The sequence below is a fragment of the Littorina saxatilis genome, linkage group LG2, assembly GCF_037325665.1.
Source record: "Littorina saxatilis isolate snail1 linkage group LG2, US_GU_Lsax_2.0, whole genome shotgun sequence".
Taxonomy (NCBI): domain Eukaryota; kingdom Metazoa; phylum Mollusca; class Gastropoda; order Littorinimorpha; family Littorinidae; genus Littorina; species Littorina saxatilis.
In genome coordinates this window covers 34,019,238-34,037,785 of record NC_090246.1, presented here as the reverse complement: position 1 = coordinate 34,037,785, position 18,548 = coordinate 34,019,238, and the positions used below count along the sequence as shown (strand labels likewise).

Below are 18,548 nucleotides of genomic sequence, written 5' to 3'. Positions count from 1 at the left end.
ACAAGACTTCCAAACTATAGCTCCCTGAAAAACCACTCCCATGTTGAAAACACCATCACAACAATTAAAGCTTAAGGATTTGCTTTTGAGGATGCTTTTGTTGGAAAACAGCTATTTATGCCACATTAACAACAGTTTTGTTCCACAAAATTCAAACACAGAGGATACAGCGATGCAAAAAAATAAATAAATAAAAAATAAAATAAAAAACACAACAACTGACCTTGTTCCTGGAGTTCCTTGCTGGTGGCAAGATTTGGATTGTCTTTCAGAGCGATGTAATCTTTGGCCAGCCGAGCGGCAAACGTTTGATGATGAGTACCACGACTGGTCCAGTCTTGCTCCTTATCTGACAGACCTGGCCAAGGTAACAGGAGGTAATGTGACAGAGATCTGTATACTAGCAGCTGCACCTGGAAACCAGATAACAATAAACAAAAAATAGGTTTAAATGAAGTGAAAAGTAAGTCCGTAGAAATTTCACTGTCACATGCTATTGAACTGCTACATGAACATTTGATGCTAACAATAACCAAAGCAAGCCTCATACAGCACAATTTCAGCCCTGCATGATTCTGTATTCTGAATGTCTTGTTGAACATTAACTATGAATGGGACCTTTTCACAGCGCCACACATTATCCATATTTGAAGGGCCAAAGATTAGAAGGCAATGAAATTAGACTTAAACTATTTTGCTGAAGCATCCTTTTAGTTTCACAGAATACCTACATGATCTTTACCTGTGACAACTAAAATACACACACTGATGAACCTCCCTCTTGTCCACACATTTCTTAAACCCCAAGAGGGAGGCCCGGTAGCTCAGTTGGTAAATTACACACACTGATCAACCTCCCTCTTGTCCACACATTTCTTAAACCCCAAGAGGGAGGCCCGGTAGCTCAGTTGGTAAATTACACACACTGATCAACCTCCCTCTTGTCCACACATTTCTTAAACCCCAAGAGGGAGGCCCGGTAGCTCAGTTGGTAAATTACACACACTGATCAACCTCCCTCTTGTCCACACATTTCTTAAACCCCAAGAGGGAGGCCCGGTAGCTCAGTTGGTAAATGACAGGACTTATGATCCTCGGGTCACAGGTTCAAATCCGCGCTGAGACGGGCATGGATCAACTTTAGGTGCAGACTCAGAGATGGTATCCATAGCCCACCCTAGTGTAACCACAATGGCACGTAAAAGACCTTACACACCCGAGTAGCGAAACTCAGTTTCTTTCCAGTGGGAGGAAGCAAGCCCAACTTGCCAGTAATAGGATTAGAGTGGAATCCCCCTTTTAAACCCCCCCAATTTACTCCTTCCCTTTCAAGACCCTGTTTTCTCACATCTTCCGTTCACAATCTCTGAAAATGTAACCCCATTTCAAGAGTCCCTCCTTTTTAAGACCTGATTTTCTCACATTTTTGGAGGTCTTAATACTCAGACCACATAATAGGGAGGTTCCACTGTATAAAGAAATGTTATAAAAAACATAATAAAAAACAACTAGTAACTACAGAAAGAGCAGCTTGACATACCTCTATCGTCAGTCCCAGACAAGACCCCTGTGTAGCCGCAGTGTACATGGCCTGAACAGCGGGAAGTTGCAGGAGGAAGGGGGGACGGATAGTGTTGGTGATTGACAGCAGCAGGTGGGCCGCAGAGTGGATCACTCTCTCCGACACCTTACAGGGAGAAAACTTTATAACAGCAATGTGTGAGTCCTAGACACAGAACAGATTGTGCCAAGGATGTCAGCTGAATTTTACAACATCAAACAGGAGAAAAAAAACCACTTTAAAATTAGTTTCAAATATGCAGATGAAGAAATATGGGGTAAGGGGTTCAGGGATGGCCAAATCTTAACATTTTAACTTGCCAACAGGACGAGTAACTTCAACAAAGTTACTAGTTGCCCGAAATTTTGCTGGCCCTGTACCACAGTTACTGCATCTGCAGTGTTTATATGGCTTTGAAATCTACAGTATATATATCAACCAAAATCGTTGCATTGGACCAGAATGTTCACTGGACAACCAGGCGGTTTCTACTAGCCCGGCGGACTTTTTACTTGCCCCTGGCGATTGGGCTGACGATTTGGCCATCCCTGTAAGTGCAAAATGGGGAAATCTATCTGAAAATCTGACTGCAACTTTAACTTCCACTGCTTACCTGTTTGTTAATGAGAGGGGACACCGACTCAATCAGTGTCACAATCATGTTGTAAAACTGATCTTTCTCTTGATTGGTGCGTGTGGATTCTGTGTACAGTTGTAACAACCAATGAGAATAAGCCTTGATTGCAGCCAGAGCCTGTGCATGCCTGAAAACAAAAATACAGCAAAATGGTGTCAACTTAACAGAGTTCTAAGTTTGTCAATGACACAAACAAAAATCCTGAGATGGACTACTGTTCTGCACAGTGTTACGTTATTCTCATGGTAAACATAGCGCATCTGTACTCTCAAACCAATCATCTGAAGACCTTTCAAAGTTGGACAAGATAGTACATACTCAACAGCATAAACCACAATCTATTCATCCTCTGAACATATACAGACCTGCCTACCCGAAAAATTACAAGGAGTAATGAGCCCAGCCAAAAAGAGTAATCTGGTGGTAGAAAGAGTAGTTTTTCGTTGCCAAAAGTAACGGCCATCGGTGGGTGTGACTAAAAGGAGAACCCAAATAAAGAATATGACACTATCCTTGCCTGTAGACATCCTCATTTTTCTCCCAACGGAGAAATAGTTGTTCATAAAGTCTTGCAGGACACAAACATTCTTCTGCACACTTTCTGTTCATATTCAGTTGCTTCGCAAAAATAAAATGTCATTGATTTTCTCAAATTGTGAAGTCAATACAAACGACCCTAGAACACAGCACTGGGAAACTACACAGATTGAAACGATCTAGGATGAGGAAAGCAAAATATGTCATGTGGTCACACACCTCGAGAAATCAGCCTCGTACATAACCAGCACTCCACCATTAGTGCAATCAAGAGTTTGCTGAATGAGCATAGAGTTTATTTGGAGGTAGAGGGCTTTTTCAAAGACTTGTAATAGCATGACTTAAATCTGCCAAGTTCTGCTTGGCTGTACTGCCTGGTGCCGAAGGTTCCTGATCTTGATTTCAGGAGGAGCAGACTCTCCAATGTCTCATCCGACCACAGGCGGAAGGTATCGTTCACTGGGCCACCACTATCATAGTAAGACTACAAGGTATGTCACTCAGCTTCGAGTCTTGCTCCACTTACTTCAGAAAAAAATATGCAAAAAATAAATGCCAATGTCGAGGACTTTCGTATCTTTACAAATATCAGGATAAATGAATGTTCTAACTATCTGTGCCTTTTATGTTTAGCTGCCTGTCCGCCGCATGTTTTTAAACCGTATTCTGTGCGACCAAACGTGTCTGTTGCCAGCATATTACTTAGATCCTGAATATGGCTGAACGGTTGTAAGTCCGAGGAGATAGTAGTCCGATGCGCTCATTGGTTAATAACCGGATATTCGATGAATATTTCCATAAATAAAAAAGTGAAAGCCCTGTGGGTATCTTCCCTTTGCTGCGCAATATTTACATATGTTTTAGACCAATGATTGCTGGTATGCATATTCGGTGCGGCATACATGATTTTTCCAATGATTCGTGGTAGCGGTTCGCAAACGAAGATTCGTCCAAATAATGGTTAAAAACAACCTGCAGCGGACGGCAGCTGAAAATTAAAGGTACATATAGTTAAAACAATCATTCAACTGTATTTATTTGACCTTACACAGACTGTAGGAAGAGGCAAACCGTCTTGAACAATATTTTTTTCCCCAGGAAGCGACTCCAAGAACACAGAAGACTCGAAGCTGAGTGACATACCTTGTAGTCTTAACTATGATAGTGGTGGTCCAGTGAACGATACCTTCCGCCTGTGATCCAAAGCTCGCAAAGCTCGACGAGAGCAAAAAATTACGGATCGGATTTATATTGGGACGAAATGCGAAAAATCATACTTTCGGTTTCTTAAAAATCGTATTTCCATCGCGAAAAGCGTAGTGGCGTAGTTTGGAATAAAAATCGTACTAAATTACGACCAAATCATAAGGGTAGGCAGGTCTGCATATACCAATCAATTAATGATAATGTACATTGAGGTGCCGATAAAAGGTGTGCTGGCAGCTGCAGCTTGCTTACCAAGATAGACATACATATTTGGGGTTACAATCAACCTCCATTAAAATTGTTGTGTTGTTTTGAATCTATACTTTCGCCTGTCAAATGGTAGTGTGATGTGTCTAGTGTGTTGGCGAAGTGTTTTGTGCTCGTCACCTCTCGCTTTCAGCCCTCACCGCTGGCTAGCACCGTCCTTTTCAGGACAACGCGAAAAGAGAGCAGCTTGCGTCAGTCTCTCCTGCCAGTACATAACCTCTCCACAGCAAGCCCTTTGTAGTGCCTCCATCGTGGCGACAGGCGTGAACTGGGTACTGAAAGGCCCCAGGCTGAACTACAAGGACTCGGAGGAGGTTGGCCCCTAGACGTGTGGCATGCAGGCCCACCGGTGTGTGGATACGCCCTGGTGCCCACGAACCAACCCCCAACTACGGGTTAAATAGCCGGGCAGGACAGGCTCGTCAACCCTGGAAGGCAGCTGTCCTAGGAGAAGATCACTCCAAAATTAAAACGAGGGCAGAGGAGGCTCACTATCCCTGCAAGGAAACTCCTCTAGGAGAAGGACCACTCCAAATTTAAACCCACGTAGTCCCCCGAAGACGGAAGACATCGGCCATTAGGCGGGGAGCAGACCGGATGTCTACGCTTACTACGACAAATGATTGTGTCTAGGTCGAATGTTCGAATCTATACTTTCTAACTACTCTTTGGTTTATACCCAATTCCATCAAAGACTGACGAACCAGTAAGCTCTACTTTTTAACTGAAGAAAAAAAGTATCTGGGTTTTCTTTTCAGTTTATAATGTGAAGCACTGCCTTCTTCTTCTTCTTCTTCTTCGTTCATGGGCTTAGACTCCCACGTTCACTCATGTTTTAAGCACAAGTGGAGTTGTACGTGTATGACCGTTTTTACCCCGCCATTCAGGCAGCATACGCCGATTTCGGGGGAGGTATGCTGGGTATTTTCGTGTTTCTATAACCCACCGAACTCTGACATGGATTACAGGATCTTTTCCGTGCGCACTTGGTCTTGTGCTTGCGTGTACACACGAAGGGGGTTAAGTCACTAGCAGGTCTGCACATAAGTTGACCTGGGAGATCGGAAAAATCTCCACTCTGAACCCACCAGGCGGCAGCGACCGGGATTCGAACTCACGACCTCCCGATTAGGAGGCCGACGTCTTACCACCACGCCACTGCGCCCGTCAAGCACTGCCAACTTACCCGCATGGGTGCAACCTGGAAAATTCCAAAAACCGGCAAAAGTTGGGGTCCAGCTTTTTTAGTATTTAAAATGCCAAAAAAAACCTCTCCTGGAACAAAAACATCGGCAGCCGATGAAACCAAAAACCGGCTGCCGGCGTGTAGCCGGCAGAGTTGCACCCATGTACCCGTGTGACTTGGAATAATAGGTCGTGAAAAGTAGGATATGCGCCGAAATGGCTGCGATCTGCTGGCCGATGTGAATGCGTGATGTATTGTGTAAAAAAATTCCATCTCACACGGCATAAATAAATCCCTGCGCCTGAATATGTGCGCGATATAAATTGCATAAAATAAAATAAAAAATAAAAAAATCCCTGCGCTTAGAACTGTACCCAGGGAATACGTGCGATATAAGCCTCATATTGATTGATTGATTGATTGAACTTACACTTGCACAAAGTCTTGCTGAAGGACGATTTCAGTTTCTGTTGACACCTCAAACAGCTTGACTTTGCTGCCATAGGACACCACCTGGACTAATCTGTAACATCAGTACGTTAGGACATATTTCATTGACATACAGTGGAACCCCCCTTTTAAGACCCCCCGATTTCAGACCCCCTCCCTTTTAAGACCCTGTTTTCTCAGACTTTCTGTTCATAGCCTCTGTAAATTTACCTCCATTTTAAGATTACCTCCCTTTTAAGACCTAATTTTCTCAGATTTTTGAAGGTCGTAAAAGGGGGGTTCCACTGTACTTGACATATACATGATGCTTTTACAGTGGTACCTGCCATGTGAGACCCTTCCGATAAGAGGACACATGCCAAGAAAGGACACCTCTTGTCCCTACTCATAATTTCTTTACCAAATATACTTGGCATGATAGATCTCCTGCTATGCAAAGACGTGTATAGACAGTCTCAAGGGTGTCCTTTCATCGTAGGTACCACTGTACCATTTCACAAGATCAGCCATAATTATAACCTGCACAGTAAAAAAAAGTTCAGATAAGATAAGAAAACTTGAATGTCTATTTTCATTTTACATAAACACTTACATTTTTCTTTTGGCAGCACATCGCATTTCTATTAACACAAAGACACGATCAAAATGCTCAATCAAACATAAATACACCACTATCACTCAAACCTGAAACAGCTTTGATTCACATAACCAAATTATCGTTCCCCCTCACACCCACCCACCTTTCAACCAGTAGTCTGGAATTGGCGTATCGGTCAGCAAAGTGTTCTCCAATGAAATGGTCAGCGAGACGCCCCAAGGCCTGCAGGAGGGAGGAAAGATCTCGCAGCATGCAGTGTAAACGCCGACAATCATTTTCTGCTGCGATGGTGAGACGACGACCCTGTACACCTTCCGTCACATACTTCTCCAGCCCAAAGTAGGCGTCCACATGCTCTTGAAATGGCTCCCACTGCAGACACATAAAACAAAAGAATAGAGTCATGAGTGCTGAAAAAATGTTAACATTACAATCACAAATTAGGCGTAAGAATGAAATGAAATATATTTACATCAATACTTCTGATATAAAGCTCCTCTGATGAAAGAATACCCAAAGCAAAGGACACCTTATGCTGTCCCTTATTTCAATAATTTAATGAAATTATCCTGGTCTTACAAGGCCACCAGCAATTCGGAATACTTACACTTGGGTCCCACATGTCCTCTCATAACAGGCACCCCTATACCAAACTCATGTAAAATTTCTGTACTCTTTCTAAGGCAAACATCACTCCCTAGGAATGTAACTCTATTCCTGCTGAAGAATAAGATACACATAGCAGTAACAATTTGACTCTGACTTGACTTGTCAAACAGGAGACAAACAACAAAAAAACATTCAAAAACAACAACTGAATGTAAAGGCTTAAAGCAAATTGAATTAATTGAACTCACAATCAGCTGGAAGGTTTCTGCTGTGATAAGCTCTGCAACTTTGGCCACAACTTCAAGGCACTGACGTAGAAAGTGTTGCCATTCTGTCTCACTCTGCAAATGAAAAAAAAAATCTCTTGAGACAATTGCTTTGACAGTTCAGTCATTTTGAAAGGCTTTAAAGAGACAGGAAAGTATTATGATCAAATGGTTTCTTTGCTATTTATATTTAAACTACACTAGCAAAAGTAATGACTAATATGTGTGTGTGTGTGTGCGTGTGTGTGTGTGTGGTGTGTTGTGTGTGTGTGTGTGTGTGTGTGTGTGTGTGTGTGTGTGTGTGTGTGTGTGTGTGTGTGTGTGTACGTACGTGCGTGCGTGCGTGCATGCTTGTGCGTGTCGGAGCGTGTGTGTGCACGCGATATGAAAGCAGTTGAAACTTTTCTATCATCTGTCCCACGCTGCCTTTATTTCTTTTCTTTTAGTCTCTAGCCCTAGGTGTCTACCTCACAAAAACCTTTGTTGGTGCCTCCTTTCCCATACAATTTCAAAACTAACCACAGTAAAATGCTAAATGAGAGAGAGACAGGTTGTTCAGCCTCTCACAGATGACAAACTCACATCATCATCCAGAGTGTCATCGTCCAGCTCCTCTAGCTGTGACTGGTTGAAGCGGAACATAATTTTCTGCAGAATGTTGGACACAAGCAACGTCAAAGCTTCCTTGTATCTGCAAAGCACAAAGATATTATATTATTGATGCACATATAAACGCAATCCCTATATCTAAATCTCATATATTTTCTTACATTTTCTGCAATGTTGGACACAAGCAAGGTCAAAGCTTCCTTGTATCTGCAAAGCACAAAGACCATTACATTATTGATGCACATATAAATGCAATCCTTATATCTGAATCTCATATATTTTCCTAAGTTGCAGTACAGTGATACCTGCCATGAAAGGACACCCTTGGGCCCAACAAAAAGTGTCCCTACATTGCAGGTGGCCTGTCATGACAGGTATATTTTGGTTGAGATAATAGACAAAGGGACCTCAGAATGTGTCCTTTTAAAGGCTGATATAGTCCTATTTAATTAGTTTAATTACTTCCAGGGCTTTTCCCATCGTTGCGGGGATGTATAAATTAAGCTTCCTGCAAAGTTTTAGGTTTGAAGTCCTTACCAATTACGAGAAATAATTAATTCTTTATTGCATTGTTTAGCAACAGTTCTCCAGGACTTGGGCTATTTTTAGACCGTTGACGTCACTTCGTGACGTTTCGTAAACCAAAGATGGCGTTTGAGACTGTTCTGTTTACATTCGACACTATCAACACCACTTTGCAATACTGAAATAATTTTTTCTGTGTTCGAAAGCTACAGCCAATCGTTATTATATCCCCTTAGGTACAGTTTTATAACATTATTGGCACATGTAAACAATATGAATTAATTAATGAACGCTACGAATATGGCAGCCTTTAAGGGAGGTGTCCGCTCATCAGAGGGGCCACACATCACAGGTACCACTGTAGTTTATGTGTGCAGGCTAAACAATAGGTAACTCATCTATACTACCTATCACACACAAAAACTTGGCAGATGTGTTTGAGTGCAGATCTTTGTGATGAGGACATTTATTGTAATATCATTTGGGTAGTAAAGATGCCTTATTATTTTGATACTATGGAGTTTTTATATGTTTTATTATGAAATTCAGAGACTGAAAAAATGAGAAGAGCGTTGTGGAAATGTTTGACCCTTGCCATGTTCTAACATCAGACAGATCAACAAACAATGAATAATCACTCTGGATCAGACACAGTTTGATGGCAAAATGAACAAGGTTGAATGTGAGTATCTTGAAATAATGAGTACAGTAGAACCTCCCTATTAAGACCTCCCAAAATCTGACAAAATCAGGTCTTAATAGGGAGGGGTCTTAATAGGGAGGCTGAACCAAGACCTGAAGGACAGACAGCTAGTGTAAAATGTAAATAAAACTCCTTAATGATGTTTCAGTTCTTTTTTAATGCCACGATTGCCAGCTCAACACATTATTGCATTTGAACAGTTTTCTTGCTTGTTTAATAAACAAACTGAGGTCGAACGAAAGCAGCGGTCCCAAAACATGCACATCGATGTCGATACCAGCTACTAATCATAGTCATACGATACCCAGCAACGATTTGGTTGAAAAAGAAAAGTGTCCCAAACGCAAGGAACAAAACGAATAAGAACCGCGGCAGTGTGTTGAAACTGATGTAAAATTGTAGCCAAAAGCGTCAGTTTTCACGATGAAACTTGACTCACTCATTCAACTTGGGGACAACTGCACTACGGACTGTCCACAGAGTTGAGTAATTTAGGACACGTACTCCACTACTCACCTTCAAACTTCACTGACAGGATTCTGAGAATTTATTGATTCAAACGAACGCCGCGTGGTTGTATATCGCGTCATTCGGTCACGGATCGGGGAAAACCAAGAACAATTCCAGATTTCAAAACCCATGTTCGTCGGCCGCCATTGTTAGCTAGACCGAAAATGTTACACACGCTTTGCATACGTACATCGCAAAATGACATGACGTCACCACAACTTTCGGTTTTGGTTCGATGATCGGATTGCTTTTATAACGTTTCTGTAACTTTGCGTGTTTAAAAGGTAGGAGTTCCTGCACAGTTCTTTGCTAAATGAAACAGACATCTGGCCAATGACCTTTATCTATTCAAAATAAAGTACAGTCGCGAATATGTCAACAGGGGAAATAACGCTTGCGGAGAATGGAGCCTATTTGAGCAGACGACATCGCAGTTGCGATGTGCTCGTCAACTGTTTGCTCAATTTCCAAAACAATATCAAGGTTTGCACAGTTTTGAACTTCTTCTTGGGAATAACAAAGTCGCATTTGACCATGATTTGTCAGTCGTATGTCGGGTTAAGGAGGTAGTCGTAGTACAGAGGATGTAAACAGAGTAAAAAGGATCGGTCATGAAATTTAAAGTCCTAACTTAGAGGAAGTCGTAATAAGGAAGGTCTTAATAGGGAGGCTCTACTGTATTTCACTAACACACATTTGGCAGCAAGAGAAACACGCTCAGTGTATCATCTTTTGCTAGAGAGCATAGATAAAGAGACTAAAAAGAGAGTATAAGCACTGGCCTCCCAAGCAGTAGACTCACTTTCCCATGATGGAGTTCATGTCTGCAGCTCTCTCCTGCAGCCTGATACTGAGGTAGTCTAGGAAGGTGATCCAGATGTCTAGACAGCGGAAGAAGCCCTCTGCATTTGGCTGTGGACATTTACTACACAACATCAGGCTCAGTCGCTTGACAAGTTAAAACTACAGTGGAACACACATTTTTGAGACCTCCAAAAATCTGAAAACATCAGGTCTTAAAAAGGATGGAGTCTTAAAATAGGGTTAATTTACCGAGGTTATGAACAGAAAATCTTATAGACAAGGTCTTAAAATGGAGGAAGTCTTAAATTGGGAGGTCTTAAAAGGGGTGTTCTTAACAAAACAGACATCACTACATGACTGTGTTTATCTTTCTTTCTTTTCTTTATTTGGTGTTTAACGTCGTTTTCAACCGTTCAAGGTTATATCGCGACGGGGAAAGGGAGGGGGAGAGGGGGGGGATGGGATAAAGCCATTTGTTAATTGTTTCTTGTTCACAAAAGCACTAATCAAAAAATTGCTCCAGGGGCTTGCAACGTAGTACAATACATGACCTTACTGGGAGAATGCAAGTTTCCAGTACAAAGGACTTAACATTTCTTACATATACTGCTTGACTAAAATCTTTACAAACATTGACTATATTCTATACAAGAAACACTTAACAAGGGTAAAAGGAGAAACAGAATCCGTTAGTCGCCTCTTACGACATGCTGGGGAGCATCGGGTAAATTCTTCCCCCTAACCCGCGGGGGGTATGACTGTGTTTATGAAACTCTCCCAGTCTCTCACAGTCACAGACAGACACACAAACCCCCATACATGTACAGACATAAAAAGCTGTCTTCTTTACTGTTACATTCTTGGTTAAAAAAAAAGGCATGGAAATAACAAAACACAAAACAAAACAGCAATACAACAGATGTAAACTGCACACACAATGTACAGAGAGGCAAACAATGTACAATATTCATACCTGTCTAAATGTGTACTTGAACATCAATTCCAGAAACTCCAACACAGGAAAATTTGGGTTAGATTCAAAGCGTCGTAGGTGTATTCCCACAAATAATCTCAGGAAATCTGTAAAGCGTTCCATGTAACTGAAACAGAAAAAACACACAATTTGAACACGATCTAATTCAAGATTTAAAGTAAAACAAAACAGGTGACAAAGTACTACAGAATAAGCTATTACAGTGGAATCCAGCTATAATGAACCTGGGTATAAAGAAATCTCTCTTTTAACAAACTGCCATTGATTTCCCGGCAGACAGCCTTCTATTTCTTACTTGTTACTTTCCGGCTACATCGAACCTTTTGAACTCATTTGCATAACGAACCCCTCTTTTAACAAACACGTTTTCATCGCCCCAGAGCCGTTTTGTCTCTAAAAGTCACAAGGCTACAACGAACTGATGTCAATAATTGTCTCCAAAGACAAAAATACACAAACACAAGTGCACATCGCGTGATGAGCGAACTCTGAACAAACAACGGGAGGTGCTTGGAACAGCCACCGCCGCCGTGTTTTCACCTTCAGCGATTATGTCAACATGGATGAAGCAGTGTCCACAACAGAAATCGCGAGCATCAGAGACATTGTACACAGTGTGCAGGGGGAAGCATCGCAAGATGGAACAGCCAGTGACAGCGGTGAAGACGATGACCCAGAACCACTCCCAACACCAACTGAGACAGAAGCACGTGTTGCTGCCAATACCCTACGTCGCTACTTGCAGGCAAAGTGCAGCGATGTCTGTGACTTGAATATGATCTCCAAATTGGAGTGTACAGTGGAGAAGTGTGCCAGTTCTGAGCAGCGTCAGACAAACATTCTGGACTTGTTCAAAACAGCTTAGTACGTGTGTCGCGGCAGTGTCAGTGTGTGCAGTGTCTTTTTTGACGGACACAGAGATTGATGAGAATGTACATGTATATGCTTTTACACGACTTTTTAAATTTTACTTCTAAAATTGTGACAGTAAAGTGAACATTTGAACTATGCCTCTCTCTATGGATTATATTGTGAAGCTGTTGAAAACATGCAGAGATTGTACTCTCCAAGGAAAGATCGATGGGACGATAATTTGAAGGTGAGTGGGAAAACTTGTCTTAAGGCCATTTAGGGTTGAAAACTTTCTTTCTTTATTTGGTGTTTAACGTCGTTTTCAACCACGAAGGTTATATCGCGACGGGGAAAGGGGGGGAGGGGGGCAGATGGGATAGAGCGACTTGTTAATTGTTTCTTGTTCACAAAAGCACTAATCAAAAAATTGCTCCAGGGGCTTGCAACGTAGTACAATAGATTACCTTACTGGGAGAATGCAAGTTTCCAGTACAAAGGACTTAACATTTCTTACATACTGCTTGACTGAAATCTTTACAAACATTGACTATATTCTATACAAGAAACACTTAACAAGGGTAACAGGAGAAACAGAATCCGTTAATCGCCTCTTACAACATCCTGGGGAGCATCGGGTAAATTCTTCCCCCTAACATTTTACAGCAGTTATGAACAGAAAATCAGAGAAAAGAGGGTCTTAAATGGGATGGAATCTTAAATTGGGGGTTCTTTTTTTTTGTTTGTTTGTTCGTTCATGGGCTGAAACTCCCACGGCTTTTACGTGTATGACCGTTTTTACCCCGCCATTTAGGCAGCCATACGCCGCTTTCGGAGGAAGCATGCTGGGTATTTTCGTGTTTCTATAACCCACCGAACTCTGACATGGATTACAGGATCTTTTTCGTGCGCACTTGGTCTTGTGCTTGCCTGTACACACGGGGGTGTTCGGACACCGAGGAGAGTCTGCACACAAAGTTGACTCTTAGAAATAAATCTCTCGCCGGACGTGGGGACGAACTCACGCTGACAGTGGCCAACTGGATACAAATCCAGCGCGCTACCGACTGAGCTACATCCCCGCCCGGGGGGTCTTAAAAGGGGGGTTCCAGGCACTGTAGTACTATTTGCATTCTCCTTTTCTTCTTTTTCTTCAGCATTTCCTGGTCACAAAACTTCTGACAAGGGAAGTGTATGATCAGCATCATCTCCTCATGGTCTTAAAAAGGGGGTTCCACTGTACCACCAACATCATCACCAACTCACTCCTCATCCAGCTCCTCCAGTCTGTTTCCAGATGAGTTGGTGCTGCTCTCCTTGGTCAGTTTTTGCAGCAAGTAGAACGTCTGCTGGAACATCTGCAGCAGGAAGTCTTCAAACTCTGCCGGCACAAAATTCTTGGAGAGAACCTCGTTGATGCAATTCATGGACAACACACCTAGGTAAGGAGTCTGTGTGCTGTAGCCACCTGAAAAATATAACAAAACTATTTAGGATTGAATATAAACAACAAATATAAGAAAGTAAACAAACAGGATTTTTTTTTTTACATGACCATGAACATTGACCTATGAAAGTTTGTTTCAGCTATGAATCTAATGATATATGCACAATCTTCCCCAACAAGCTGTTCCTTAACTATCTACCAGCAGAAGTGCTCACACTGACTAACCTAGAACCAAACGCAATTATCCTACAGTGATAACTGGAATTTGAGACCCTTCTGATGAAGGGACAGCTCCTAAGAAAGGACACTTTCTGTTGTGTCCTTTTGTCTATTGCTTTGACCAAATGGTACCTGTCATGACAGGCCACCTGCGATGTAGGAATTTCTTTTGGCCTCATTCCAAGGGTGTCCTTTCATCGCAGGTAACAATAGTCTATCAAACAATAGACGTTTTCAAAAAATAACTCTGTCAACATTTTCAAGTGTTGTGGAAGAGTTGGGCCCCACTTTTCTTGTACAAACCCGTAGTCGACCATGAACGATCGCAGCGAATAACTGACTGCCATGAGTATGTTATGCTAAGGCCGCTCACTACGACTCCATTTCTTTCAAAACTAAACACAAGAAAAGCATGGCAGAACTCTTTAACAACGCTTGCAAATCCTGAGTTATTTCCGAACATTGTCTATTCACTCTTCGTGCAGTCAATTACCTGGAGAAGTGGTGGCGCTTCCTGACCCTGATCGCCCAGCCTTGCCCTCACAGCCAAAGGCGGCAAAGTGAAAAATGGTGGAGAGGAGCTGGGGGGTGAGGGTGGCAGACAGCGGTCCCCAGGCAAAGTAATGGGCAAGGCACGTCAACACTGTGGAGCTGAGAAGCTGAGAGGCTTCGTCCAGTGGAGGCAGGGCTTCAAAGTGGGTCCCTCTGCCTGGGCTGCGGAACATAATGCTCAACAGAGTGTCTGAAATACAAAAGAGAAACAGCGTTATTGCTTAGAAATAACTGTCAGGGGTTGATTGTTGATTTTTATGTAAAAACAATGTCTTGTTTGTATTATTGTTATGTACCACGCCTGAATTTCTCTATGAGATAATAAAGTATTCTTATTATTCTTATTCCCCCGAAAGCGGTGTATGGCTCCCCTAAATGGCTGGGTAAAAATGACCATACATGTAAAAATGTGGAAGTTTCATCCTATGAACGCAGAAGAAGTTGATTTACAATGCATATGGTGAGTCATATATGTCTGTCAACTTTACAAAGTTACATGGGCAAAAACGCTAGGCAAGTTTACTGTAGCAGGATCCACTACTTAACACTTTTAGAGTTCACAAGTCCTTCTTGAAATGGTATTATTCACTTGTTGACCATGTAAAAGAATACATAAGTGAATCTGACCAGCAAAACAAGTGTACACAAACCTGACACTTTTTACATTTAGTCAAGTTCTGACTGTGTGTGCATGCGTGTATGTACTTATTAAACACGCAGAAGACATCTAAAGAAGCGTGAAATACAGGATGTTCCTTTGTCAACTGCTCTGAATGTATGCATAACAACTTTAAAGTAGCATCACCTGATCTGATTGGCGAAGAGGAAAAGAGCGAGAAGGAATTGTGGCGCGAGTTCTTGGCCTGTTGTGTGGGAGATGGGGGTGGTGTGGCAGCCACAAGATGTCTGTGTTTCTCTAACACGGACTCCAGCAAATCTGGAACAACAGACCAATCTTCGGTAAAACTAAAAGCAGAACACACCACATGAAATCATAGACGCATCCTGGAGACTACTTGAGAAAGACTGCCGTATAATTCAAAAATTTCCATGAAAAATACAAACTTCAACTGAAAAATGTTCGATCTTTCTGACCCAATACAAAAACATTGTTTTGACTTGGAAGCTGTAGAATTACTTTTAAATAAATTGACTTAAAAGATAAAAGAACCAATGAGAAATGATGTTATCTAATGAATGCAGTGTAGTGCACCGAGAAGGAAAAATTTAGAGCTGATGTTACACTCTTGATCCATTCTCTAGCTCCCACAGTCTTGGCAAATACCATCAAAATCAAGGCATCAAAGAAATAAGCGATTGTGTTTTAAAAAACAACACAGTTGTTTATCATGTATCCACATACTGTTCAAGAGCTGCAGGATGGTGGGAACTTGCTGCAGAAGAAGCTTGTGAAGTTCCTCCCTCCGAGCCATGGACAGATCCTCCCTGGGTGCGGCAAGTTCTTCTGACACTGTCTGCAGTAGGATCACGCCTAGCAGGGCTGTGTCTTGCTGTTGTACAAGCTGTGGGTAACATAGCAAGAGAACATATAAATGTAGGCAATCTCTGAGAATCCTCTGCGTGTGTGTGTGTGTGTGTGTGTGCAAGTGCGTGCGTGCATGTGAGTGAGCGTGCATGTTCTGTGAATGTGTATGAAAAGGAAAGAATCATTACTTCAAGGGATAAAAACTGTTAGAAAAAAATGTTTTTCATCTATCAATGATGTTCTTACACTGCACATAAAATTAAAAAAGAACGAATTTGCATAGGAGTTTGATGTTACTGTGAAAGCCACATTACCTGAAGAATACTTGGGAAGAAATCAGGATAGAAGTGTGGCCAGTCTAGCCGCCCAATATCAACGACCAGCTTGACAAGTTTGTTGCGAATGTAAGTAGGAACTGCAGTGTGATTTGTCAGCAAATACTGGTTCACAGAGTTTCTAATCTCCATCTTATCATTAGCTGCTATGCCCATCCATTGCTTGTTGATCACAGTCTGCAAAGAAAAGAAAGATAATGAACATGTGAAGATGTCTCCTAGTCCTAGCTGACAGGAAAAGGTTATCATATATGTTTGCGATTTTATCATTAACAATAACTTTCGTTAACAGCAACCAAGTTCACAATTTTGATACAATACTTTTGACATAAGTTGATCTAGAGGAAAAATAACAATAAAAAAGTAAACAAATAAAAAACGAAAAGAGAACAGAACAAGTCGCGTAAGGCGAAAATACAATATTTAGTCAAGTAGCTGCCATTTTTCAGCAAGACCGTATACTCGTAGCATCGTCAGTCCACCGCTCATGGCAAAGGCAGTGAAATTGACAAGAAGAGCGGGGTAGTAGTTGCGCTAAGAAGGATAGCACGCTTTTCTGTACCTCTCTTTGTTTTAACTTTCTGAGCGTGTTTTTAATCCAAACATATCATATCTATATGTTTTTGGAATCAGGAACCGACAAGGAATAAGATGAAAGTGTTTTTAAATTGATTTGGACAATTTAATTTTGATAATAATTTTTATATATTTAATTTTCAGAGCTTGTTTTTAATCCGAATATAACATATTTATATGTTTTTGGAATCAGCAAATGATGGAAAATAAGATAAAGGTAAATTTGGATCGTTTTATAAATGTTTATTTTTTTTTACAATTTTCCGATTTTTAATGACCAAAGTCATTAATTAATTTTTAAGCCACCAAGCTGAAATGCAATACCGAAGTCCGGGCTTCGTCGAAGATTACTTGACCAAAATTTGAACCAATTTGGTTGAAAAATGAGGGCGTGACAGTGCCGCCTCAACTTTCACGAAAAGCCGGATATGACGTCATCAAAGACATTTATCAAAAAAATGAAAAAAACGTATGGGGATATCATACCCAGGAACTTTCATGTCAAATTTCATAAAGATCGGTCCAGTAGTTTGGTCTGAATCGCTCTACACGCACGCACACACACACACACACATACACACACACACACACACATACACCACGACCCTCGTCTCGATTCCCCCTCGATGTTAAAATATTTAGTCAAAACTTGACTAAATATAAAAATAGCAATAAACAAAGGTATGCATGAAACACATCTTACATGTGCTACAATTACATATTTCATACATAAATACACTGTAAATTGTGAAATATAAAACAACTATTGTTGCAACACAAAGACAGTTATGGTAAATCTCTGAAGAAACTAACTAGAGACTGACAATTCCTAAAACTGAAAGGGGTTAGAAACCCTGCACACATGCTTACAGTTGAGTCATTGTTTCTTACCTCCAGAACATTCAGTGCATACATCATCACATACTCATTCTGTGTGCGGGTTATAAAGAACAAGCACATTTTCCATGCTTCATTCATCTGAGCAAAATTGTTCAGCTGGCCTTCTGCAAGACAGATAAAAAAAACATTCCAATTCAGAAAAAATAACATTCTTTATTTTACTTCAGACACATAAACTCTTTTAATATTAATATGAGCATGCATTTGTGTGTGTGGATATATGTGTTCACATTTGTGAGAATGTGTATGTTTTGTCTCTCTGTTTGTATGTGAGTTCATCTGTCTGTCGGCACCCTTGTATAAATTAAGCTGCTTCTTGCACAAAAGTTTTAACTGAAACAAATAACCCATTGATTGTACTTGTATACACAATACTGTTCTAGTACTCCTTGCAAACAATTGAAACAAAATTCATGAATCATATTTTTTTTTTATACTAATGATGCATATATTTGGTTTTTAAACCCTGCCAAGTAAGCATAAGATTAACTGTAATATTTAGCATAATTCTTGCTGCTTATTACATTACTTACCAATATCTCGTTTTCTCTCATTAGATGTTTGAGGATTGAAGAACTCTGACATCAGGACTTCAAGAGCTCGCAATGACTCCTCGTTTGATGCCTGAAAGCACAAACACAAGAATCAAAATCAAGACTGTAGTAACATGTATTGTAACTGTTTTCTCTGCTGGGTACACACCAGCTGTCAGGTCATACTCA

General features: G+C 41.1%; 1 protein-coding gene across 1 annotated transcript in view; it reads right to left on the bottom strand.

The window, feature by feature from the left end:
• Positions 1–18,548, bottom strand: part of LOC138958818 (exportin-6-like) — a 30,266-nt gene that overhangs the window by 10,543 nt on the left and 1,175 nt on the right. Inside the window, exons 2-17 of the mRNA XM_070330114.1 lie at positions 18,360–18,450; positions 17,818–17,930; positions 16,330–16,527; positions 15,893–16,052; positions 15,335–15,466; positions 14,471–14,719; positions 13,578–13,779; positions 11,442–11,568; positions 10,467–10,576; positions 7,900–8,008; positions 7,300–7,392; positions 6,585–6,814; positions 5,825–5,917; positions 2,175–2,325; positions 1,541–1,687; positions 224–413 (exon numbers count right to left, since the gene is read on the bottom strand). Coding sequence (XP_070186215.1) covers positions 224–413; positions 1,541–1,687; positions 2,175–2,325; positions 5,825–5,917; positions 6,585–6,814; positions 7,300–7,392; positions 7,900–8,008; positions 10,467–10,576; positions 11,442–11,568; positions 13,578–13,779; positions 14,471–14,719; positions 15,335–15,466; positions 15,893–16,052; positions 16,330–16,527; positions 17,818–17,930; positions 18,360–18,450 — 2,395 coding nt within the window. The remainder of the gene's footprint in view (positions 1–223; positions 414–1,540; positions 1,688–2,174; positions 2,326–5,824; positions 5,918–6,584; positions 6,815–7,299; positions 7,393–7,899; positions 8,009–10,466; positions 10,577–11,441; positions 11,569–13,577; positions 13,780–14,470; positions 14,720–15,334; positions 15,467–15,892; positions 16,053–16,329; positions 16,528–17,817; positions 17,931–18,359; positions 18,451–18,548) is intronic.